This window comes from Microcaecilia unicolor, chromosome 9 (assembly GCF_901765095.1).
Source record: "Microcaecilia unicolor chromosome 9, aMicUni1.1, whole genome shotgun sequence".
Taxonomy (NCBI): domain Eukaryota; kingdom Metazoa; phylum Chordata; class Amphibia; order Gymnophiona; family Siphonopidae; genus Microcaecilia; species Microcaecilia unicolor.
Window position 1 is genome coordinate 145,822,191 of NC_044039.1, and position 26,599 is coordinate 145,848,789.

General features: G+C 46.6%; 1 protein-coding gene across 3 annotated transcripts in view; it reads left to right on the forward strand.

Annotated features, from left to right (window-relative positions):
* Positions 1 to 280: 280 nt before the first annotated feature.
* Positions 281 to 26,599, forward strand: part of EXD1 (exonuclease 3'-5' domain containing 1) — a 125,251-nt gene continuing 98,932 nt past the window's right edge. For 2 of the 3 annotated variants that reach the window (XM_030214545.1, XM_030214546.1), the window contains exons 1-2: positions 281 to 362; positions 806 to 966. In XM_030214545.1, the coding sequence (XP_030070405.1) occupies positions 834 to 966 (133 nt within the window). In that variant the 5' untranslated portion in view covers positions 281 to 362; positions 806 to 833. Of the gene's footprint in view, positions 363 to 805; positions 967 to 26,599 lie in introns of those variants that run through there. The other variant, XM_030214547.1, reaches the window with a different exon arrangement.

Here is a 26,599-nt window from a genome sequence, read left to right on the forward strand (position 1 = left end):
CTCAGTAAATAATCACCTCACCCTTGAAGGGTGGCCCTGGCCAGGCATTTGAGTACCGGCATCGTTTTTGTTAGAAAAAACACGCTGTAGACATGTATTAATCAAGTACAATACCAAATCCTTTAGTTCTAAAAAACGAGATTCTTTGTGTGTGTGTGTGTGTGTGGAGTTCTTTAGTACGGCCAGGCTTTGAAGAGGGCTGGGGGCGGGGGGAAACAGTCCTATAGAGGGCGTTATTCGAATTCCCCCTCACACCCAGCAGTTTCAGAACTTCGGCCCTCGCGGTGCCTCCAGTAGTACTTCTGCGCTTTCTCCAGTAGTTGACTTAACGCTGCTGCCTCCAAAGGTCCAGGGACATAAGGGTACAGGCCAGGGCGTGGAATCATGCTTCCGAGTCTTCTTCGAACTCGTTTTGATTACACAGGGAATAGGAAGGGGGCTGCTGGCGCTTGCTTGGTGGGCGGGAGAGTTTGGATTAAAGTTGAGCTGAAAGTAACCGTCTGCTCATAGGGAAAGCCTTGTGTGCCCTGATGAGGGAAAGATGTTAGCCCCGAGGACGCCGGTGGCGGAAAATCCACACACGCTCAACGCTGAGGAAAGCAAGCGTGACATATTAATACCGAGAACTGACGAAATGGGGGGGGGGGGGAACGTTGGCAAATTGCACTCTAACGTGTGTTTAGGAGCGGTATTTTCTAGTGAAGGACGTCTCCGCTCCCCTGAATCTGTAGAATTCTTACCAATACCATTCCAGGTCTTGTTTTTACAATGCTTCTGAACTGTCTTATTTTCTTGCTTCCCATAGATTAGCTCCTCTATTATCTACCAGATTCATGGAGCCCAACATCGATCGCAGTTTCCTAAATCGTATTCTGGGAAAGAAAACGAAAATCACATTGAGTTACGGCTCCTTCCAGGGCATCTTACAACATGTGGATCCCAGCAGAACTATACTCTTGAGTGACGGTAAATGCGACTCAGCTCAGCTTTAAGGGTATCCGAGGGGGTGGTAGGGTCACTGCTAGGAAACGATTGTAGTTGGTGATTTGCTCAACCGCCTTTCAATATACTTACAAAGCAGTGGCCAAACATGAATACAAACAAAATTTGGACAATTTGCCTTTGTTTGCACTACCAGACTTTAACCCTGAAGACAATGCTTCAGCTGCAACCATTGAAAATAATGCTTTGCCCTAACTTACACTCGCTCCCAATTGGAACCCAAGTCATCCCAATACCATATAACGCCACTCTGTCCTATCAAGTGCCTTTTCTGTATCCCATGACAAAGCAACCAAAGAATCGGGCAACTTAGGTGCAATTGTCAAAGTATCCTAAAAAGTAAATTAATTATCTGAATAAGTACATAAATAGTGCCACATTGGGAAAAGACCAAGGGTCCATCAAGCCCAGCATCCTGTCCACTCAGATCCCAAACAAGGCAAAAATACTGAAAAGTCTCATGGAGAGTTTCTTGGCATAAATTTTGTAATCCATATCAATTAAAGAAATAGGCCTGTAATTACCAACTTCGGAGTGACCATGACCTGGCTTGGGGATCACTGTTTTTGGTTTCCCAAAGGACTCATACTCCCTTCTAACAAAGCATGATAATACCCTACTAAATAGGGAAATCCTTTTTAAATTGTACTAACAAGTGCCCATACCTATTTTGGGAATGGGAAAGAGATCTGGGCAAAAAAATTGACTGCCCTGCCTCTTTACTTAATACTGAATTAGGTTGCAAGCTGCAACCTATCAAAGATGTGTGATTGAAATGTAGACAGACATCTTTATTCCAGCTCTGTTTCTTCCAACCTAATTTCCTCCTCCTGTCCTTGGCTTTGCCCACTATGTAGTTTATAGACTGCCCCAACTTGACATTTCATCCTTTAGATTGTAAGCTCCTTTGAGCAGGGACTGTCCTTCTTTGCGAAACTGTACAGCGCTGCGTAACCCTAGTAGCGCTTTAGAAATGTTAAGTAGTAGTAGTAGTAGTAGTAGTAGAACAAATGTTTATCTCGCCAGGGCCTGCTCAAGAGATTGTTGTGTCCGGAACCAACTTCTGCTTATTGCAGTCTCCAAATTTCTGGGTGGTTCCATTATAGAAGAAGGAAGGAACCTGTATTTTACAATGAGGTTTAATAAACAGGAGTGGTGAGCCTATCTGGTCCATTAAGCAAGGAAGCCAATTAGGAGAGAGTTTGTTTCCCCTTCCCAGCGCAGCCGTCATCCCCGTTTACTCAAAACAGCAAACAAACCTATGAGCTGCTGCATCCACATTATCTTGTTTTTTTTTTTTTTAATTGTTGGTCCATCTGTAACAAGTCTAAAGCTGTTTCATCTGGATAGGCAGTGCCTTAAAAGGTGGAGGACAAAAGTTTTTTTTTTTTAACCTATTGGACAGCTTTTTAATTTATTTGAAAGCTTCCCATTTGTAGATATAAATATCATAAAATAACAATTGAATATCACTAAAACAACTTACAAATTATTATAACTGGTAGAAACAGCAATTTTAAATTCTGTATTTTGTGATCATTTTTCTACACTAAAAACAAAATAAATACACTGTGTACAATACAAATGGCCAAATTTCAGTGAGGATAGCCTGTTTCCTGATGGGTTCATCTTAAATGTTGTTGTAATCTGCCTTGGTAAGCATGGTGTTATAAAAATGATGGAATATATTGAAATTAAATGGAAGTAGAATTAAATTCTCTTTTCACTGGGGCACATGCATTCACATCTTACTACTACTACTATTTAGCATTTCTATAGCGCTACAAGGCGTACGCAGCGCTGCACAAACATAGAAGAAAGACAGTCCCTGCTCAAAGAGCTTACAATCTAATAGACAAGAAATAAAGTAATCAAATCAATTAATGTGTACAGGAAGGAGGAGAGGAGGGTAGGTTTGTAGAATTTTACCTTTTAGATACACAAATGGATTATTCTGTTGTTTGAGCATGTTTCAGGGACAAGTGGTTTATAAGTCAAAATAATAAAAATATTTTCTGTCAAACAGATCTCTCATTTGTGAAAACATAACTAAATGGGCTATAAGCCCCTAATGCAGCCCATTGGTTTTCTTATATTTTGTTCTTGTTATGGCTCATACTGTGCCAAAATTGGAAATACAGTGAGACAGAAAAATAGAATTCAGTAACATCCAAAACTTGTTTTTTTATGTTTTAATCATCTTTATTAAAAGCAAAACATGTTAGTTGATAAGCTTCATACAGAACGAGAAAAAAACAGTAAACCATCCAACATGGCACAATAAAAACTTTTACTTTTACCCCAAGAACCCTTCCCCTCCCATACTCCCCTTCCTCCTTATAAGCCCACCTGACTGTTTCCCCCCCCCCCCCCCCAAAATAACACAATAGATGTATAGATCAGTAGGACTCAAAGTGTTTCATAACAAATAAAGGCATAAACCACACAGTTTATACCAAATTGTTTAACCACACTTTGTTTTTGCCTTTGGGGTTAATAAGCAATACCATGTGCATGTAAGGTCTAGATAAACAAATGTGAACAATATATGTTTAAGGCATATGCCCTAAATATGTAATACTTGGTAGCAATAATTAAACAGTGATGGAATATTCACATAGGCAGCCAACAGATTTATTTTCCACCGAAAATAACTTTGTATAAACTTGGTGACTAATACTGTGCTGCTTGCTATTTTGTATTTTGGCGGTGTATTGTTTGCCTGCATAATAAAATTGCACTTGCAAATATTTTTCTGACACGGACTGAGAAAAATGCTATTAAAAATTATATTACAAAGCATGAAGTTGACTTGGTTAACTTCTGCTGTATATCAACCAGTAGTAAATAATAGTAATAAACAATATTAAGTGCATTTTTATAATATACTACTGCATTCTTCAAAACAGAAGGAGCAAGTTTCCACAAACTATCTAGGCACATGTAAAAAAAAAAAAAAAGCTTTCAAATGTTTCCAGGTTTCAACCTAATACATGTTAAATGTGGGATATGAATGTCATAAATAGAAACTCTGAATGTTAAGCACCTGATTCTCATAACATGATGTCTGTTTTAGTGGCCCATTACCAGGAGAAAAAAAATCTCTAAACGAATATAACACGTGCTAGGGTGTCCCTGTAATCAGCCCCTCCAACTGACCACTGATTTAAGATTTATAACAAATTACTACTCTACCTATGAAAAGTTATCCTGTTTTTATGCTTCCTCTGTTTACTTCCGTATGCTGCACAAGCTGGCATGTTTGAAAATATAAGTGAGATTAAATAAAAATGCTACCAACAATAAAGAACGACAACGTAGATGCAGCAGCTCATAGGTTTGCATGGGGAAGGGAAAACTCAGATTGACCTAATTGGTTTCAGCGTTTTGAAGCCACTTCATCTCCTGTCTATTAAACCTGCTTGGTGTTTTCTGATCACTTTGTTTCCAGTTGGGTTGGGCCTAGTGACTAATCACATTCTACCACTTTCTGTTCTTCATTTTCTCCTAAGACGTTTTTTGGGGATCTTATTTCAAATTTTTTCTTTACCCTTACTGTCCTCTCGCCCCCCCCCTTTCACACCTACATCACATCTGTCTGATATTGATTCCTTCAGTTTACTTTTTGTTCTCAATTTCTTTCCTTTGTATCTAATTATGTGTGAGTTTGTTAAAATATTTGCTATATTGCCTTTCCATAACATCATAGCTACATTTAATTTCTCATTGTCCTCTCTTCATTCTCTTTCTACCTTTCACCTAATTATCAGTGTTCCATTTCCTACCCTTATTGTCCTCATTTCTCTGCTCTCTCATTCTTTCCACAGCCTCTTATTACTTCCTGGCTTTCACCCATTTTCTGGTCCCCTATTTCCACTCTCATTCCCTCTATGGCTTTAACTTCCTCTTTCTCATCTGTCACCAGCCCTATCGCTTTCCCTGTTATTCATCCCCTTTCCACCTCCATTCTCTTTCTTAGCCCCCATCCAGACTCCTATTCCCCTTTTACCTCCCTCATTTGTATCCGTTTTCCTCTTTTTCAGTTCTATCTTCAAAACTACTGTAGTGGGTTAATAGATATAAATTGGGTGAAAGCTTGGCTCTTCAACCAAACCTTTAACAGAAGAAGTAAATGACACTGGCTGCACGTATGGCAGGACATGTTTATCCACTCATACCCTAACCAAGATAATGTTCAAGCTCCTCATTTGCAACTCTCTTTAACTAGTCCCTTATTTTCTTACTCCTGTTACTCTATCTTATCTATCTATATGTTCCATCTTTGCTTACACCCTATGCTATTCAAATGTTTTATTGTGTATTTTGGCATTGTAATGTATATTATGCCATATTTTATGTTGTTGTTTAAATATTTTTACCTCTGTAATTGTCTATTGCTTATGTTTGACTTATTCTTGCTGTAGACTGCCTTGAGTGAATTCCTTCAAAAAGGCGGTAAATAAATCCAAATAAAAACAATTTGTCAGGCAATATGCAGAAATAGTTTTCTGCTTTCATGATGAGCAATATGATTCAATATATACTACTAAAGCCAGAAATTGTGGTGAGCTCGAGTTTTTTTTAATTACTTTTTATTTAATCACAAACAATTCCAAGCATTGACAAACATCTTTTGTTTATACAAAAAAAAAATTCCGACACCCCTCCCTCATCTACCAATCATCCAACCCTAATCCAATGTCAAGAAAAACATCCTGTTCCAAATGTGGTGGGAGTCCTTATACCAAGCCCAGATAGTGATCCTAACCAGGACCACAACAATTAGCTTGCTCAACTAAGGGAGCTGCTAAGAGATTCCTACCTACTTCAGCTCTTAAGATGAATATATATATATTTTTATTTTTAAGATCCGCATCACTATGGGTTTTACAAGAATCATGGTACAGAACCCTTGTTGGCGTTCATTTGATATGTTTCAGTATTTGTTGGATGGAAAGCTCAGCTGCCCCAATTACACCCCTAGACCACCAGGGATTGTAAGATAGGGCCCAGTGGGGGAAGAACTCAGGGGATCCTGGAGGAGGGGCAACTCCTGTTTGGGAGAGGGGGGAGACAAATGGAACAAAACACAAATTCCATATCATCAAGCTGATCAATCCATAGACTGGTGGGTTGTGTCCATCTACCAGCAGGTGGAGATAGAGAGCAAACTTTTGCCTCCCTATATGTGGTCATGTGCTGCCGGAAACTCCTCAGTATGTTCTCTATCTCAGCAGGTGGTGGTCACACACAGCAGCAGCTCTGGCTAGGCCTCCAAGCCTAATTTTTAGGTTTTGTTGAGTGCCTGGGGTTGAGGGCTATTTTGAGCAAGTGCAAACCTGGTGGTGCCAGGTCCCTCCTTTTCTCCCCCCTCCCGCTGGCTCCGTTAAAAAAAAAAAAAAAAAAAAAAGAAAAAAATTTTGAACGTCCTTAAAGGCGTTTATTTCGACGTTTATTTAAACGTTTATTGCAGCTACTCACTGGGACACCAGGTCGTTACAGCTCGGAGCGGACAGCAGGTAATTTTTACCTTTTTATAGCGGGCAGGGGGTTCCCCGATTTATCTCCACGTGGCATATGGCGTCGGAGGGCGAGGGCGTAAAGAGTCGCTCCCCGGATCGCTTGGTCGCTTCTAGAGGGGATGCGGGGGTCTTAAAGCCTGATTCGCCCTTGTTGGGTGACAGTTTCGTGGCCGATGAATGTCCCGGTCCTTCCTCCGGCGTGGCGATTTTTCCCGCCATAAACGCCCATCCCCCGCTCCTCGCCTCCGCCATCTTGGCCGGCCACGCGGCTCAGACGGCTTCTTCTTGGGCCGCCCTTGAGGTTGGAGACATTAATGCCATGAACGCCCTTAATTTGGGCGACGGCACAAAAGCGGCTAAAGTTAAGCGCCGTTCTTCCCGCGCGGCTCCTTCGCGGAGTGTCGCGCCGGACGCCATTTTGGATGCGCAGCATGTCTCTCCCCCGCTCTTGCGAGCGCCGGTTGAGGGTGCGTCTAGGGCTGTTGCCCAGGCTGCGGAAGTACACAGTCTAGGGGGTTTCTCCCCCGAGTTTGTTTTGCTGCTGCATCAGGCCTTCCTTATGCAAAACGCTGCCCCTGCTCCCTCGTCTGGTAAAGAGGTTGAGGTTCCCAGAGGTAAACGCCCTCAGGTTGATTCCCAGGCCTTGGAGGACTTTGTCTCCTCCGATGTAGATGAGGGCAGCGTATCTGAGGTCTCCCAACGGTCCTTTGCGGATTCCTTGGAGGAGACGGATCCCCGCTCGGATGGAGCGGATGACCCCTCTGCAGCGCGGCTTTTTAGCTCAGAGGATTTGTCCAACCTGTTGGTACAGGCCATGGACACTTTGAAGATTTCCTCTCCGGAGGACGTCTCTCCCTCAGCCCCTGTTGGCTCTGCCATTATGCTGGGGACGAAGCGCCCGCCTAGAACCTTCCACGTGCATGATGCCATGCACACCTTAATTGCGGCTCAATGGGCTGTCCCGGAAGCGAGCCTTAAAGTGGCTAGGGCTATGTCCCGCCTCTATCCTCTGACTGAAAGTGAACGTGAGGCCTATCTGTGGCCTACCGTGGATTCTTTAATCACTGCGGTGACTAAGAAAACGGCGTTGCCGGTGGAAGGTGGCACGGCCCTAAAGGTCGCCCAAGACAGAAGATTGGAGGCGGCCTTAAGGTCGTCCTTTGAGGCAGCTGCTTTAAGTTTGCAGGCCTCAATTTGCGGCTCCTATGTGGCCAGGGCGTGCCTGACTATGGTGCAGCGGGCTTTCCCCTCGGATCTTTCCTTGAGGGCTGATTGGCCGGCCCTGGAATCGGGCTTAGCCTATTTGGCAGACTTGCTGTATGATGTCTTGAGGGCCTCAGCGAAAGGCATGGCTCAGACAATCTCTGCGCGGCGGTGGCTTTGGCTGAAACATTGGTCTGCTGACCACGCCTCTAAATCCCGCCTGGCTAGATTGCCTTTTAAAGGCAAGCTGCTCTTTGGGGTCGAGCTGGACAAAATCGTGACCGATCTCGGCACGTCTAAGGGCAAGAAGTTACCAGAGGTCAGGGCTCGGGCTAGTACTCGCCCTGGTACCTCCAGAGGACGGTTTCAGGAAGCCCGTCGGTACCGCCCGGGCAGGTCGGGCTCCTCTGCCCCCTCTTCCTTCAAGAGGAACTTCTCCCCCAAGCAGCATTCCTTTCGCAGAGACCGCCGTCCCGGAGGTGCTCCCTCCGGTCCTCCCCCAGGGTCTCGTACCCAATGACGGGGCCTTGCTCCACGCCCCAGTGCAGATTGGAGGACGGCTGTCCTCGTTTATGGGCGAGTGGACCACAATAACTTCAGACGCTTGGGTGCTGGAAGTCATCAGAGACGGCTACAAGCTAGAGTTCTGCCGACCCTTAAGAGACGGGTTTGTACTCTCTCCCTGCAAGTCACCGGTCAAAGCTGTGGTAGTGCAGCAGACCTTGAACAATCTGATCCGCCTGGGGGCGGTCGTTCCGGTGCCAGAAAATCAGCTTGGCAAGGGATGTTACTCCTTTTTCTTTGTGATACCAAAGAAAGGAGGTTCTGTACGGCCTATCCTCGACCTCAAAGGGCACTTTCGCATGGAGACCCTCCGCTCTGTTACAGCGGCAGTGAAGGCAGGAGAGTTCCTGGCATCCTTGGACATCAAGGAAGCGTACTTGCATATTCCCATCTGGCCTCCTCATCAACGCTTTCTGCGTTTTGCAGTACTGGGCCGACACTTCCAGTTCAGAGCCCTCCCGTTCGGGTTGGCTACTGCTCCGCGAACCTTCTCCAAAGTAATGGTGGTCATCGCGGCCTTCCTGAGGAAGGAAGGAGTTCAAGTCCATCCTTATCCTGATCCAAGCCCCCTCTTATGCAGAGTGCGGCAAAGCTGTGAACCGGGTGGTTGCTCTTTTGAGCTCCCTGGGGTGGATCATCAACTGGAAGTAAAGCCAGCTGCGCCCGACTCAGTCCCTGGAGTATCTGGGAGTTCGATTCGACACCCAAGTGGGCAGAGTGTTCCTGCCAGACAATCGGATTGTCAAGTTTCAGGCTCAGGTGGACTAGTTCCTAGTAGCCTCTCCTATTCGGGCTTGGGACTACGTGCAGCTGTTGGGCTCTATGACGGCCACGATGGAAGTAGTACCCTGGGCCAGGGCTCATATGAGACCACTACAACAATCTCTGCTGCTGCGCTGGACTCCGATGTCGGAGGATTATGCTGTGCGCCTTCCCTTGGACCCAGCAGTGCGCAAGGCGCTGAGCTGGTGGACGCAGACAGACAAGTTGTCTGCAGGAATGCCTCTGGTGACCCCGGAGTGGATTGTCGTCACGACAGATGCCTCTTTGATGGGCTGGGGAGCCCACTGCTTGGGAAGGACAGCGCAGGGGCTCTGGTCTCCTGCAGAGGCAAGTGGTCTATCAACCTCCTGGAACTCAGAGCCATTCGGTTGGTGTTGTTGGAGTTCATCCCGGTACTGGTGTTGAAGCCTGTACGGGTCCTGTCGGACAATGCCACGGCTGTGGCCTATGTCAACCGCCAGGGAGGTACCAAGAGCGCCCCTCTAGCCAAGGAGGCCATGAATCTATGCCAGTGGGCGGAAGCGAACCTGGAACAGCTGTCAGCGGCCCACATTGCCGGAGTCATGAATGTCAAGGCGGACTTTCTCAGTTGCCATACCTTGGAGCCCGGAGAGTGGCAGCTATCTGCTCAGGCGTTCTTGGGCATCACGAAGCGCTGGGGCCAGCCGAGCCTAGATCTGATGGCGTCATCGGCCAATTGTCAAGTGCCGCGCTTTTTCAGCAGAGGACGGGACCCTCGATCCCTGGGAGTAGATGCTCTTCTCCAACAGTGGCCGACACAAGAGCTTCTCTATGTGTTCCCGCCCTGGCCCATGTTGGGCAGGGTGCTAGACCGGGTGGCAAAGCATCCCGGCAGGGTAATCCTGGTGGGTCCGGATTGGCCCTGGTATGCGGACTTGATCAGGCTCTCAGTCGGCGATCCTCTGCGGCTGTCAGTGGAGCAGGGCCTGTTTCATCAGGGCCCCGTGGTGATGGAGGATCCCTCCCCCTTTGGTCTTACGGCCTGGCTATTGAGCGGCAGCGTCTGAGAAAGAAGGGCTTCTCAGACAAGGTCATCGCCACTATGCTGAGAGCGAGGAAGCGCTCTACTTCTACTGCTTACGCCAGGGTTTGGCGTATCTTTGCAGCGTGGTGTGAAGCAGGCTCACTTTCTCCCTGCACTGCTCCAATTTCTTCAGTGTTGGCGTTCCTGCAAGAAGGTCTGGACAAAGGCCTGTCGCTCAGTTCCCTGAAAGTTCAGGTAGCGGCTCTGGCTTGCTTCAGGGGCTGCCTGAAGGGTGCTTCCCTGGCTTCGCAGCCAGATGTGGTACGCTTTCTCAAGGGAGTTAATCACCTGCGCCCTCCTCTGCACTCAGTGGTGCCTGCGTGGAATCTCAACCTGGTGCTAAGAGCATTGCAGAAGCCGCCTTTTGAACCCTTGTCGAGGGCATCTCTGAAAGACCTGACGTTGAAAGCAGTCTTTTTGGTGGCTATCACTTCAGCCAGAAGAGTTTCCGAGCTCCAGGCACTCTCATGTCGAGAGCTTTTTCTGCAGTTCACTGAGGCAGGAGTGACTATTCGCACAGTGCCTTCCTTCCTGCCCAAGATTGTTTTCGCTTCCATGTGATTCAGCAGCTCTGTCTCCCTTCCTTTCGTAGGGAGGTCTACCCAGAGGAATACTCTGCTCTCAATTTCTGGATGTGAGACGAGTCATCATCAGATACTTGGAAGTGACCAATGATTTCCGGAAATCGGATCATCTGTTTGTCCTGTTTACAGGTCCTCGTAAGGGTCTGCAGGCTTCTAAGCCTACAGTGGCAAGATGGGCAAGGAAGCCATTGCAGCGGCTTAGGTGGCCGCGGGGAAGGCCCATACCTTTGCCAGGCATTACCGCTTGACTGTGGCTGCTCGGGCGGAGGCCCGGTTTGGAGCTTCAGTGTTGCGGTCAGGGATTTCTATGTCCCGCCCTGGGTGAGTACTGCTTCGGTACATCCCACCAGTCTATGGATTGATCAGCTTGATGATATGGAAGGTAAAATTATGTATCATACCTGATAATTTTCTTTCCATTAATCATAGCTGATCAATCCATAGCCCCTCCCAGATATCTGTACTGTTTATATTCTGGTTGAATTTTAGGTTCAAGTTTAGCCTTCAGTTACTTCAGGAGGACTTCGTGTTCAAGTTCTTCTTTCACTTGGATTCTTCAAGAGTTGAGACGAGTTTGTGTTACAGTGAGCTGCTGCATTCCTCTTCCCTCCGTTTTACGGGGCTGGATTGAGATTTAAATTCTGCCGGCACTCCCTCCCGCTTCGTGCGGCTGTAGGGCAGCTTTGTACCCCTCCCGCTTCGGCGGTGTTAGGGTCAGTCAGCTCCTCCCGCGGTTGCGGTTGCAGGATAAGCCAGATCCCCCCGCATCGGCGGGTGTGGTGTCCCTCCCCCGCTCCGCGGGGATGAGCTGGACGGATTCCCCTCCCCCACTTGTGTGGGGATGAGCTGGGTTAATTCCCCTCCCCCGTTTCGGCGGTGGTGAGCTGGGCAGAGTGTCCCTTCGTGGGTGTAATTCTCTAAGTGCTGAGTCCTGCGGATGGAGCTTTGATATCGACATACTGAGGAGTTTCCGGCAGCACATGACCACATATAGGGAGGCAAAAGTTTGCTCTCTATCTCCACCTGCTGGTAGATGGACACAACCCACCAGTCTATGGATTGATCAGCTATGATTAATGGAAAGAAAATTATCAGGTATGATACATAATTTTACCTTTCTGGTTTTCACCAACAACATAATGGTAATTTCTGGATGAAACTGAAACCAGGCAGAAAAAGGATTTCACAACACAATCCTGACTCAATCCTTCAAACAAGAAGGCTGCAACCCCAAAACAATCTTCAAGAATATTGCCTCTTCCCTTAAAATACCTAGAGAAAATCCTATTGCAGTACAAAGAGAAGACAGCCATAGAGAGAATCCCCCTTGTAGTGACACACAGTCCAGAGCTAGAAAAATTTAGAAGAATCATAAAAGATTTACAGCTATTAATTCATCCTCAACTGAAAGAGATATTCCCAGCCCCACCAGTGCTGACCGTCCAACAGCCACCTAATCTGAAACAGAAATTAGTGAAAAGCAAGCTCCCAATATAAGCTCAAAAAGAAAAGAATGGGGAGGAAGTGACGTCACGAGCTCCGATGGCTGCCTGTGTCTGGAGCTTCGTCGCATTCCCGCTTTCATTTAACTAACAATAGCACTTCACGTCCTTAAACTGCTACCCGGTTCTGCGGAAAATTTGCTGGACTTCACCTAGATCGAGTGTACCTGGTCGAGGAAGATGTCCGTGGTCCGCAAGGAGAGTGAGCGGCAGTCAGCGCGGCAAACGAGTAAGGCCGCGAGCCGCCCTGTGCAGGCATCGGCTCATGCTTCCCACTGTGATTCAGATTCAGCTGTGTCCACTGCAGAGGCAGGCGGTGTGCCTACTAAACGTGGCATTTCTAAAGATCTAGCCAAGTGCCTGCAGGCGACCCGTGAAGAAATTAAATCCTCTAAGGAGGAAATATTGCACAGAATGGATGTTTTGTGCGTGGATTTGCGCAAGTTGGGGGGCGGGTGGAGGACCTAGAGGCGCGAACTGAAGAACAAGCAGAACATCTGAATGGGGCAGATGTAAAACTTACAAAATGTTTTGATTATATAGATGAGTTGCAATACAAAGTGGACGATCAAGAAAACCGGGGGAGAAGGAACAACCTCCGATTTCGAGGGGTCCCAGAAGTCGGAGACAAAGAGGATGTCGGTGCGGTGGTCAGATTGCTCTGTAGTAAGCTGCTTGATTTGGAGTACATTATGGTGGAATGAGCACACAGAGCATTGGGAAAGAGGTTCGATAATAAGCCATGGGACATCGTGGTTTGCTTTTCTTCTTACGCTATGAAAGAGCGCTTGATGCTGCGGGCTCATCAGGTCCCCTATATCGACTACAAGGAGGCACAAGTCAAGGTGTTCCAAGACCTGTCTCAGCTGACTTTGGCTAAGCGACGCACAATGAAACCTGCCCTGGATATCTTACTTGTAAATAAAATCCCGTACCGATGGACTTTTCCCTTTGGACTTTGCTTCACAGTGGGGGGGAAGGATGCACTGTCTTTGACTTTTACCTGAAGTTTGGAAGATACTACACGAGGAAGGGTTGAAGGCTGCTGAACACCGCCGGTGGATACTGCCCCTGTGGCTCGGGCTAAACTCCAGCAGTGGAAGCGTGTTTCTAACAAATCCAAGAGCCTATTGAAGGCTACCTGAGGAGCTTTCCTGATATGGTTTATATGACATTATGCTTATTGATGGGGCCTATCTCTGTACTCTAATGTTTATTCTTTTTTTTTTTTTGTTACATTTGTACCCCGCGCTTTCCCACTCATGGCAGGCTCAATGCGGCAGGCAATGAAGGGTTAAGTGACTTGCCCAGTCACAAGGAGCTGCCTGTGCCGGGAATCGAACTTAGTTCCTCAGTTCCCCAGGACCAAAGTCCACCACCCTAACCACTAGGCCACTCTAGATAGAGTTTGTTCTAATGTTGCTAGTGATGAGTAAGAAAGGGGTGTGGAGAAGAAGGGGAGTTCTTGTTGACTTCTGTGTGTGCTGTTTTTTTTGGGGGGGGAGGGGGCTGTGTCTGAGGTAGCGGGGATGTGTTGGAGAGTTGGGTATTGGGTGGTAATTCGGGTTAGTGGTTCACTTTCTTTGGTTAGCCTAGTAAAGGGGCCTTGTTGGTCTCTGTCTAGTATTTCATGACAAGTGGTAGGGGGGAGGAGAGGGAGGTTTGGGAATTGGGGAGTATTGTTGTGCTTTCGGAGGGGGGAAGGGTTGGAAGAGGGGGGGGGGTTCTTCCTTTTTTTTTTTTTTTTCTCTTTTCTCACTCATTCTATTTTCTTGCCATTCCAAAGTTGGTGCCTTGCCAGGTCCTTTCTTCAGGCGTTCTGTGGTATAAATGATTGTGGATCTTAAATTCTTGACTTACAATGTTAAGGGTCTCAACTCTCCTCAAAAGCATCATAAGTTATTTAGGGAATTACTGTTACATACTCCCCATGTGGTATTTTTGCAGGAGACCCACTTTCAGAGGGACCATGAAAAATTTCTCACTCATCGTCAGTACCAGAATGTCTTCTGTGCTTCCGATGCCAGCACCTCGAGAAAGCGGGGGGTTGTGATTTTGCTTCATTCTTCTTTGCAGGTCCAGGTGCAGAAAGTTAAGTGTGATCCAGGGGGTTGTTACTTTTGCATGTGCTTCTTAATAACTCTGCCTTCTCTCTAGTTGCTGTCTATGCACCTAACGAATCTCAGGGAGAATTTTATGTTCAGCTTAGCAAGGTGGTGCAGGCTGACCCGTTTGGTAAGTTGGTGTTGGGGTGTGATTTTAACGCAACGTTCAGTCTGCATATTGACAAGACTGGAGTAATTTCTCGGTCTGATCTTAAAAACTCCAAGGCTTTGGCGGCTCTAGCCCACACTTTAGCAGTTTGTGATGTGTGGCACTTGCATCACCCTAGGGAAAGGAATTACTCTTTTTATTCCCACTCTCATGATTCTTATTCTCGCATAGACCATACACTCCTTGATATATCTCTGTCTCAAGGTGGAAGTACCTCTGGTATAGGAGCTATTACTATTTCTGATCACTCCCCTACTTGGCTACATCTTTCATCTTTTTCTGAGGTGGATAAGGACACTAGGTGGACCCTAAATGTTTCGTTGTTACGGGATGAGAAGTTATTAGCTGTATACCACACTCACTTGAAGGAATACCTTGATATCAACTTGGACTCAGGTCCTTCTATGGGGATTGTTTGGGACGCTTTGAAGGCTGTAACAAGGGTTTTTTTCTTAAAGCATGCTAGTATTCAGGCTAAGGCCAGGAGACAAGAGATCGCAGTTTGTATGTCCCAGTTATCTAGTTTGAAGGAGTGGCACAAGGCCTCGCAATCTGTGTCTCTTTTGCAGGAGATTCAGGCCCTTCGTCGTAGATTGGATCATATATATTCCGAACAATTACAGTTTGTCAGAGGCCAACAACAGTTGCATCATTACTTCAATCAGAATAAACCTGGTCGCTCTTTAGCTCTTCGGTTGAGACAGTGGCAGTTTGATCGGACAATCTTGCGCATTGGAGATGGTAAGAATAAGGTATTGACTCAATCTTCCTTGATCCGTCAACGCTTCCAGTCCTTTTACAGGTCTCTATACTCTGCAGATTCCCATATCCATCATGATGCAATCGAGGCCTTTCTTTCATCACAGTCTCTTCCCTCTTTGTCTGATGCGCAGCGTGACGCTATTAAGGTGGATGAAATTGTTTCTATAATTAAAGACTTGCCGACAGGAAAGGCCCCTGGTCTGGATGGGCTGCCGAACGATTGTTATAGGGTATTTAGGGGTGAATTGGCTCCTCTTTTAGCTAAAATTTGTAATGGTGTTCATGAGGGAAAGGTGCTTCCATCTTCAATGATGGAAGCATGGATAGCAGTAATTCCAAAGCAGGGTAAAGATAGGGTTGAATGTGCCTCTTATCGCCCTATATCCATTCTCAACTCTGATATTAAAATTATAGCCAAGGTTTTAGCAAATCGTCTAGCTGCAGTTCATCCTGATCAAGTCGGTTTCATTCCTCATAGGCAGGCTAAAGATAATGTGCGTCGCATGATTAATGTGCTGCATGTAGCTAATAAGTCAAAGACTTCCCTGTGTCTTTTGGGTCTGGATGCCGAAAAGGCTTTTGACTGAGTTCATTGGCCCTTTATGCTCAGTGTGATGGAGAGGTTAGGGATAGGCCAGGGCTTTAGAAGTTTGACTCGAGCTCTTTATCATTCTCCCAAAGCCTGTGTGCATATCAGTGGTGGTAATTCTCAGATGTTTCCTTTATCTAGAGGGCCTAGACAGGGTTGCCCCCTTTCGCCTATGCTATTTGCACTGGTCATGGAACCTCTTGACATTGCTATCCATGCTAATCCTGATATTCCGGGGCTTCAGGTTGCGGGTCAGGAATATAAGTTGGCACTTTTCGCTGACGATATATTGCTCTCTTTAACTAAACCCCTAATTTCATTGCCTAATCTAACTCAGCTTTTAGAGGTATACTCTTCCGTCTCTGGATTTAAGCTTAATATGTCTAAATCTGAGGCAATGGTGGTGGGTATTCCTGGCCCAGTTTTGGCGTCCTTACAAGAAGCCTTTCCGTTTCACTTGGTGACTACTACTACTACTTAACATTTCTAAAGCGCTACTAGGGTTACGCAGCGCTGTACAATTTAACATGGAAGGACAGTCCCTGCTCAAGGAGCTTACAATCTAAAAGACAGGTGTACAATCTAAAGACAAGTGTACAATCTAAAAGATAAGTGTAGAGTCAATCTGATAGGGCATACTATATTTCTCGAGAGGTTAGGTGCCAAAGGCAGCTTTGAAGAGGTGAGTTTTAAGCAGAGATTTGAAGATGGGTAGGGAGGGGGCTTGGCGTAGGGGTTGAGGAAGATTGTTCCAGGCATTAAATACCTAGGGGTTATTCTTACTAGCAAATTCTCTGATTTATTCGCAGTTAATTACCCTCCTCTTTTAAATGATTTATATAAAGATTTGGAGGCTTGGGGATCTATCAAATTATCGTGGTTTGGTAGGATTGCTACAGTGAAAATGAATGTGCTGCCACGCTTGTTGTACCTTTTTCAGGTCCTTCCTCTGCATTTGTCTCGATCCTTCCTCTTAGGCATTCAGAATCGCCTTCTTCATTTTATCTGGTCCAACAAAAGGCCGCCGCGTCTTTCTCGAGTGTTATACAAGGACCAACAAATGGGAGGCCTGGGTGTTCCAAATGTATACTGGTATTATAAAGCTGCTCAGGTGCTTGTAGCTATTGAGTGGTACCATGCCAGCCCCCATAAGAGGTGGATAGGCCTCGAACAAGACTCGGTTGGAGCGTGTTTGTTGCGCCATCTGATTTGGCTTCCGCGGAAGTATCGAAACTTGGACAAGGGGATTTTTCATTCAATTTCGACAACTTTCCATTATTGGGACAGCTTGTTCGCTAAGCAGGATTTGATGCTTTCTAAGTTAACTCCCATTATTATTTTATTTTTTTTCTAACTTTGAAAATTTTTTTATTGCATTTTGTCATAAATGTACATACATCACCATATAACCTTGAATAAACATCAATTATTATAACTATCTCACATGTGTGCCTCAATATTCTCCTTAATCAGTTGCATACCGTATTACATTTAATCATCCATATACCAACATAACCATATAACTTTGAGTAAACATCAATTGTGATAGCTGTCTCTCCACTGTGCCTCTATACACACTCTGATCAGCTATGTTGGGTTGCTTCTTTTCCCGTCCGTTGCATGTACAGTCAACAACCCATAACTTACTTCCCTCCCCAGATCTTGGAGGCTTAACTTTGTTGCAGCAGGCAGACTATCTCTTAGCTACGATATGTCTTCCCGTGTTCAACTCTATAATCCCCCCCCCTGCTCCTTGTACCTTCCTCCCTCCATTAATGCCCCCCATGTAATCCCCCATTAATTATGCATATATATTTAATTTCCCCCCTCCCCTTTCCCTGGAATGCCTATTGGCCTCTTTAAAGATGCTCTATCATGTGTTGTACCCTTTCCCATCCCTTCCTGCGTTTAAGTTCACCCTCCCTTCTATAGACCGTTAATCTCTCCATGTACCACAATTGCCTTACTTGGACTTTCCATTCCCCTATATCGGGGGTGTCCACTGACTTCCAGCCACGTGCAATGAGACATTTTGCTGCTGCCAATCCCCAGCGCATCATTTTACTCTCTTCCCACACCGCTCGTTCATTGTGCATTCCCAGTAAGCAGGCCTTTGGGTTACACACCAGGGATACTCCCATAGTTTTGACCAGCACTTTCATCACTGCTTGCCAGAATGGCACCACCCCCGGGCAGGTCCACCATACATGGAGAAATGTGACTATCTGTGACCTGCATCTCCAACACTCTGCCAAGGTCCCGGGGTACATTTTTTTCAACCTTTCTGGTGTGTAGTACCACCGCGTGAGGACTTTATAGGCATTCTCTTGTATCAATACACAAACTGAGGCCTTCTGAACTTCCCCACATATGTGTTCCCATTCCTCCTCTGTGACGTGACAATGTAAGTCCCACTCTCACGCTCCCTGGAATGAATATGCCCTCTCTTCCTCCCCCTGGAGGTAGCGGTACACCACTGAGATGGACCTTGGGACTTTTCGCAACAAGCTCCACAAGTTTTCCAACCATTCCCCCTCCCGTGGTGTTCCCCATCCCTGCTTCCCCATGAAATGTATTTAATTGTGTATGCGCAAATCTGTCTCCCTCAGGGATCCCATACCTATCTCTCATCTCCTCAGAGGTCCACAAGCCACTCCCATGCATCCCATCTCTAAATCTCTCCACTCCCCTCCGCTCCCATCTAGCAAACGTAGCATTCTCCCTACCCGCTATGAATTTAGGCTCCCACCTAAGGTGAGCCAGTGATGACACTGCCGCTGGGCGCCTCCTTCTTCTCCTCAACATTCCCCATACTTCCAATAGGTGACCTAGAAAAGGGTTGCCCCTCCCTCTTTGCCCTCTCCCCAATCTCTCGGAAGTCCACAATAATGATCTCAACGTCCTCTGTGGCCAGTAGGCTTGTTCCACCTGAATAGCAGGCTTCTCCCTACCCCGTTCCCAATCCAAAATCATCTTCAATTGAGAACCCCAATAGTACCACTCCAAATTGGGGACCGCTCTCCCTCCCCTCTCCTTTCCCCCCCACAAGACCCTTTGTGCCAGCCGCGGTCTCTTGTTTCCCCATTCAATATGGTACTCTGTAGCCTTTTAAGAAATGATTTCGGCACCGCAATTGCCAGTGTCTGGAAGAGAAACAATATGCGTGGTAGCACATTCATTTTAATCACAGCCATCCTCCCGCACCATGATAGCCATTTAGTTTTTCCATCTCAACATGTCATTTTGTATCTGCTCTTGCAAGCGTCCATAGTTAAGCGCAAATAACCTCTCTAGGTCCCCCGGCAATTGGATCCCTAGGTACCTAATTCTGTGTCTCGCCTACTTAAACTCAAACCGGGCTTTTAGCTCTGCCTCCTCCTCCTCCCTTAAGGAGACTCCCAAAATCTCACTTTTGTCCCTATTTATTTTGAGCCCTGCATATTTCTCATACTCCTCAAATATCCCCAAGATAATCGGCAGAGTGTCTCCCGGGTCCTTTATATATAGTAGCATGTCATCGGCAAACATCGCTATGCGGTGTTCCCGGTCTCCAATCCTCATCCCTCTTATCCCTGGGTGGTCTCTGATCGCCAAGGCCAATGGTTCCACATAAAGGGCAAAAAGCAGTGGGGACAGCGGGCACCCCTGCCGGGTGCCTCTACCAATCGAGAAAAAGGGTGAGTAACCCCCATTGATATTCAGGCACGCCTTTGGGTTCTTATACAGTGCCTCCACCCAGAGACTAAAATTCCCTCCCAGGCCCATTCTCTGAAGCACTACCCTCAAGAAGCTCCAATTCAGCCTGTCGAAGGCCTTTTAGGCATCTATCGACAGTATAGCTACCCCTGTTCTTGTGTGCTGTGCCTCCCACATCAGGTGTAGTGTTCTTCTGATATTATCTCCTACTTTGCCTCCCCGGTATAAAACCTGCTTGGTCCGACTCTATTAATGTAGGTAACAGTCTGCCCAATCTGTTGGCCAATACCTTAGCTATGATTTTAGCATCCACATTGAGCAAGGAGATGGGTCTATAGGACCCACACTCCATCGGGTCTTTCCCCGGTTTAGGTATGACCGTCACTTCCGCCTCCATCATTGATCTCGGGAGCTCCCCACCCTCCAGTACCCCATTACCCACCCTCAACAACAACAGGCTTACCAGACTCTGGAATTGTTTATAAAATCTTGCTGTAAATCCATCTAGTCCGGGAGCCTTACCATTGGGTAGTTTTAGAATGACCCCCGTGATCTCCCCCTGACGCATTGGTTCCTCCATCCTTTGGCGTCCCTCCTCATTCAAGCTCTGGAGAGGAAGCGAGTCTAGATATCCAGCAACCGTCTCCGGGGACTTTCCCTCTGGAGCTCTATACAGGCCTTTATAATAGCTGAGGAATCCCTTCTCTGTGTCGGGGTCCGTATACAGCTACCCTCCCGTAACATCTTTAATTTTTTGTATCTTAGATTTTACCCGTTTCGCTCTCAAACATCTGGCCAGCATGGCTCCCAATTTGTTAGCAAACTCGAAGAACTGCTGCCGGAGTCTTGTCCTCATGTATTCCACCTCCTCCATCTGCCCCTGCACTAGCTCCTCCCACACCCGGGGGGACGGGTTTCTCTGGTGCGTTCGTTCTAGTTTGCATAATCTTTGTCGCAACTCCATCATCTTTTGTCCCCGCTCCCTCTTTTTCCTTGCTCCCCATTTAATCAGTATACCCCTCACCACCGCCTTCATTGCGTCCCACAGTACCCCATCCCCCACTTCCCCTGTGTCATTTGTTCTCCAGTACTCCTGTAAACCGGTCTTCAACTTCCTCCCTCACTTGTTCCTCTCCCAGGAGTAACTCGTTAAGTTTCCACCTGGTGTTCTGCCTCCTGGGACCCCATCCCTGTAGTCTAATCCATATCATAGCATGATCCGAGATGTGAATTGGTTCTATTTCAGTCTCCACTATCATTGGCGCCCAGTTGCGGTGTACCCACAGCCCATCTATCCTAGTATAGGTGTTAGCTGCATGAGAGTAGAATGTGTACCCTCTTTGTGTGCCCCGTACTATTCTCCAGCTGTCTACGAACTCCATATTAGCCAAGAATTTTCGTAATGCCTTTCTCCCCAGTCCTGACTGGTACCCCCCTCCTCCCGAGTGGTCTAATCGCGCATCCGGGGCAATGTTAAAATCTCCTCCCACTATTACCTGCCCTCCTATAAACCCTTGAATCTCCTCCCACAGTGTGCGAAAAAAGTCCCCTTGTCCTGTATTTGGGGCATACATGTTGACCAACGTCACCTCCTTCCCTTGTAGCAGCCCCAGAATGGCCACACACCTCCCCGTTGTGTCTTTGAATTCCTTCATGTTAGTCAGTCCACAGGTCTGTCTTAGCATTATAGCCACGCCCCCTACCTTCCTCCCTCCTGTCTCCTGGTGAACGATCACCTCATTGTACATTCTAGAACATAGCAAATGCCCATATCTGGGTCTCAAATGTGTCTCTTGCAAGAACAAAACATCACATCGCAGCCTATTAATCTCTTTCATTACCCTTGCTCTCTTTCCTGGGTTATTAAGGCCATTCACATTCCAGGAACCCACCTTCAAATCCCCCCCTCCCCCTGATCCCCCCCTTCCCTCCCCTACCCGACATGCCTACCGCAGTCAGGCAATAAGGAGGCTCCGCGTTCCCCCCCCCACTCATACCTCCCTTTATTATCCTTCCCTCCCCTTCGTCCCACGTACTCTTTGCGGGCATCATTAAGCAAGTTTGACATTGGGCCCCCTCCCCGCTATTTTACTCCTCTTATGGCCCCGCTTCCCATGTCAAACAGCATCCTAACATCCCCTCCCCAGGCAGTCAAGTTCCTAGACATGTCTTTCATACTCATCCAAGTACTGTCTCTCTTAGGCTTCAGGAAGCAGTTCTATCGCCCTTCTTTCCTCTCCTCACTGCCACCTGCCATGCCGAGTCCGGTCGTGGATCCCCTGCCCTTTTTGGCTGGGGCTCTTGGGCTGGGACGTCCTCGCACCCCAGTGCTCTAAGCGCCGCCCAAGCTTCTTCCAGTGTTTTCACTTTCTTTGATTTTCTCTTCACCGTAAGCCAGACAGCAAAAGGGTACAACCATCGGTACCGGATTCCTTTGTTTCGCATGAACCCTGTCACTTCTCGCATTGTCCTTCTTTTTTGCAGGGTTACGCCAGCCAGATCTTGATATACTCCTATCTTGTATGTTTTCCATGTTATTACTTTCTGCTGCCTGGCTTTAGCCAAAATCCGTTCTTTAGTGGGAAAGTCTAAAAAGCATGCGATAATATCTCTGGGTGCCAGATCTCTCTGTGGCCCCGTGCTTCAATGTGCTCTTTGTAGGCGGATCTCCTGCTGCCCACCCTCCTCTTCTGGATTCAGAATAAACTGACACAGTTCCTTTATCACGGTCTCCGAGTTCATAAAAATGTCCAGCTCTGGAATTCCTTTAAACCGCAGGTTTTTGCAGCGGGATCTGTTTTCCAGATCTTCCACCTGGTCTTTTAGTTGTTGGATCTCCGCCGTGTCGACAGGCGTCTCCATCTTTTTGTCCTTTACTTCCGCCTGCACACGTTCAAGTTGTTCCTCCACCACCTCTACTCGTGTTCCCAAGTCTCGGATCTCCGCCCGCATCTCCCGGAGCGTGTTCTGGACATCTGTTCGGTAGCCCGCCAGCTCCAACTTCAGTTCTTTAAACCAGCCCACCACCTTTGCTTTCGAAATCTCTTCAGCATTTTCCCCCTCATCTCTGTGACTCTCCTCTTCCGAGTCCGATGGGATATCGCTCAGCTTTTCCACTCCTTGGCTATTAGCTGCTGTCTCTGGTTTCCCCTTACCAGCAGGATCCGCCGTGAATCTAAATTTTTCAAGGCTCTTTCTCGGTGGCATCTTGGGGCGCTGCTCTCTTTGTTCCCCCTCCTCCTCCGTTCCGTCTTCTTTGGGCTACGACTGTTTGCTGTGCACTCGTCTGCCCTGAACCCAGTCTGAGCACAATGCTGTGTCTCCAAGGCCGTGCCACTCCCTGCTGCGGGGCCACTCTGACGTTATGACTGCTGGGCTGCTCAGGCTGCTATCTGGCCAGTCACTCCTGAAGCTACTGCCTCCTTGTCTCTGCTGGTCCCGGGGTTCTTCTCCTCTCACTGGAGCACTCCCCTTCTCCTCTCTACTGTCCTCGCTCCCCCCACTTCTTCAATTGCACATAGCTCTCCCTGCAGTCACACCACGAGTCAGGGGGGGGAGGGGAAGAAGGGATGCAGCACAAGCCTCAATTTAGTCCGGTCCCGCCAATCCCCACTCCAGCACTCTCTCTCTAGTGCCTCTGCTGTAGGTTATCTGCTAAAGTAGGGAGGGAGAGCGCAATCCGGCTCTGCTGCACTTTTACCTCCGTCTCCGCCGCTCTCCCGCTCCAGCCGCCATCTTGTCCGGCTTCAGCTGCTCTTTAGGAGGGTTCCCCGTGTCTCCCGATGTTGCTCGCCACTGTCGCGCCTCTCCCCCGTCGTTCCCCTACTTCGCCCTAAGCTGTATTTTTGTTTGGGGGGGGGTCCAGCGACCTCGAACCCGGGGGCCTCGTCAGGGTTCTCGCGGAGCTCACTCCTCGGCGGCCATCTTGGATCGCGGCTCCACCGGAAGTCCGTTAACTCCCATTATTAATAATCCACTTTTTCCCCCCTGGGTCTGGTATTGAACTTTTTCAAATTGGTCTGCAGCTGGCCTAGAATCATGGGGTCAATTTTTTGATGAAGGTGCTTTCATTCTGTTCCAAAGTTTGACTGAAAATTATGCTATCTCAACTAAAGACTTTTTTTGCTTATATGCAGGTGAAACATTTTCTTTCTGCTGGAGAAATAAAGGCATAAGTTTTGTGAGAAGATTCTTTTTTGGAGGACCTGTGTGAGGACTCCAAGGGGACGAAGGGATTGATCACTTGTTTGTATTCATTTCAGCGTTGGCGGATTTGGACCTCTGGTGACTATCGGGAGCTGGGGGTGACGTTGACTGACGATGACTGGAATTTTATGGAACGCGCTTTGTCTAGGATTTCTATTTCTATCCCATTTAAGGAAAATGCATTAAAACTTTTGTACTGATGGCACCTGACGCCTGTTCGTCTTCATCATATGTTCTCGCAGGTATCTTCATTGTGTTGGAGAGGATGTGGGCAAGAGGGCACCATGGGGCATCTCTGGTGGACCTGTGTTAAAGTTTGAGCCTTCTGGAAGTCTGTGCAGTACAGGCTCCAGAGGTGGCTCTCCAAGCCAATAAAGTGGTCCCCAGAGTTTTTTCCTTTTTCCGAAGAAACCTCCTGGCCTGTCCACTTCTCAATCTCTGTTGGTAAGACATGCTATGTTGGCTGCCAGGGTTACTTTGGCAGCTTCATGGAAGTCTCCACAGGTGCCTTCAATTATCAAGTGGCTAAATAAGCTTTGGTATGTGTGTGAAATGGAGAGGCTATGGGCTAAATTCAATAAAACATTATCTAAGTGGGAAGCAATCTGGCACCCTTTTTTGGACAATTGTTCTTGTCATGGAATATAAATAGGTGACAATATAGTAGATGGGGTGAGGGTTTTTTTTCTCCACTAGGATGGGATGGGTTGAGATGGGGTATCTAGGAAACGTGGTATGAAAATCCATAAATATTGAAGTATCTTGAGTTACAATTGCATTGGTGATTGATGTTATCATGGGTGATATGTATGTTCTATGAAAGATAATTCTATTATATTGGCGAGTTGTTTAGTTGCCTTTGAGACTGCAATGTTTGTATTGTCGCTTTTCTCCAGTTTTTTTTCTCAATAAAGACTCTTTCAATTAAAAAAAAAAAAGAATAGAATGGCACACATCCCTGCAATATATCTATGTGAGCAAGTGCAAGGTGATGCATGTGGGAAAAAAGAACCCGAATTATAGCTACGTCATGCAAGGTTCCACGTTAGAGTTACGGACCAAGAAAGGGATCTGAGTGTTGTCGTCGATAATACACTGAAACCTTCTGCTCAGTGTGCTGCTGCGGCTCGGAAAGCGAATAGAATGTTGGGTATTAGGAAAGGTATGGAAAACAGGTGTGAGGATGTTATAATGCCATTATATCACTCCATGGTGCGACCGCACCTTGAGTATTGTGTTCAATTCTGGTCGCCGCATCTCAAGAAAGATATAGTGGAATTGGAAAAGGTGCAGCGAAGGGCGACGAAAATGATAGTGGGGATGGGACGACTTCCCTATGAAAGACTAAGGAGGCTAGGGCTTTTCAGCTTGGAGAAGAGACAGCTGAGGGGAGACATGATAGAGGTATATAAAATGAGTGGAGTGGAACAGGTGGATGTGAAGCGTCTGTTCACACTTTCCAAAAATACTAGGACTAGGGGGCATGCGATGAAACTACAGTGTAGTAAATTTAAAACAAATCGGAGAAAATGTTTCTTCACCCAACATGTAATTAAACTCCGGAATTCGTTGCCGGAGAACGTGGTGAAGGCGGTTAGCTTGGCAGAGTTTAAAAGGGGGTTAGACGGTTTCCTAAAGGACAAGTCCATAAACCGCTACTAAATGGACTTGGAAAAATCCACAATTCCGGGAATAACATGTATAGAATGTTTGTACGTTTGGGAAGCTTGCCAGGTGCCCTTGGCCTGGATTGGCCGCTGTCGTGGACAGGATGCTGGGCTCGATGGACCCTTGGTCTTTTCCCAGTGTGGCATTACTTATGTACTTACAAACTGTGCCAACACATCTCGCAGGATCCCACAGTCATTCACATGGGAAAAGCATTTAGCATAAGGGGATCCTTCACATGCTCATCTTCAAATGTGGTATATATCATTAAATTTAAAAAGTGTGATAAAGGGTGCTATATTGGAGAACAAAGCCAGATGCTAAAGATGAGACTCAATTTACAAAGACATAATATTGAATATCCCAATGCCAACCAGGATGTCACCTATATGGGACAGCACTTTACAAAACCAGAACACTGCATCAATGATCTTATGATGAGAATACTAAAAGGAAATTTTAAGACAATCCAGGAACATAAGACCTTTGAAGTCAAAATGATGAAATATTTTGACACTTACCAGACTGGACTTAACAGAGATCTGGGCTTTCTGTCCCAATATAAACCATTAAATTATACTGCTTTGTCACTGTCTTATCAGCTATCCATCTCTCTCTGTCTTTCACCCACCTAGCTCTCCCTGTTTCTTACCTAATACACCCCATGCTCTTCTGTCTTTCACCCACCTAGCTCTCCCTGTTTCTCACCTAATACACCCCATGCTCTTCCTGTGAAATTGTCATTGGAATTCTTTTGTGTTTCACTTATATATTTTTATATTTGTCAACATTTGCTTGTTTTTGATATGAAGAAGGGTTACTTTCAAAAGCTAACTGAAAAATATATTAAGTTAGTCCAATAAAAAATGTAATGTTCTTTTCTCTGTTTTGATTTATTTCTATTTATTACAAAACAAGTTAGAAATTAAACATTAAATTTAGAAATGAAATGCTTGAGAAAACAAGGCTGTGTTTAGTTTTCTTGTGAAAGCTAATACAATCAGTGACCAACCTAATGTCATTGGAGAGTGAATCCCAAAGACTTGGACCAACAATGGAAAATATCTAGACGGTATAGTGCATTTCCTAACCCTTTTATTTAAAGGAGCCACAAGAGAATTCTGGAGATAAACCTGCAAAGGCTGATTGGCTAAGTATACTTTCAGCATTGGTTTTAAATAGACGATATTCCATGTAGT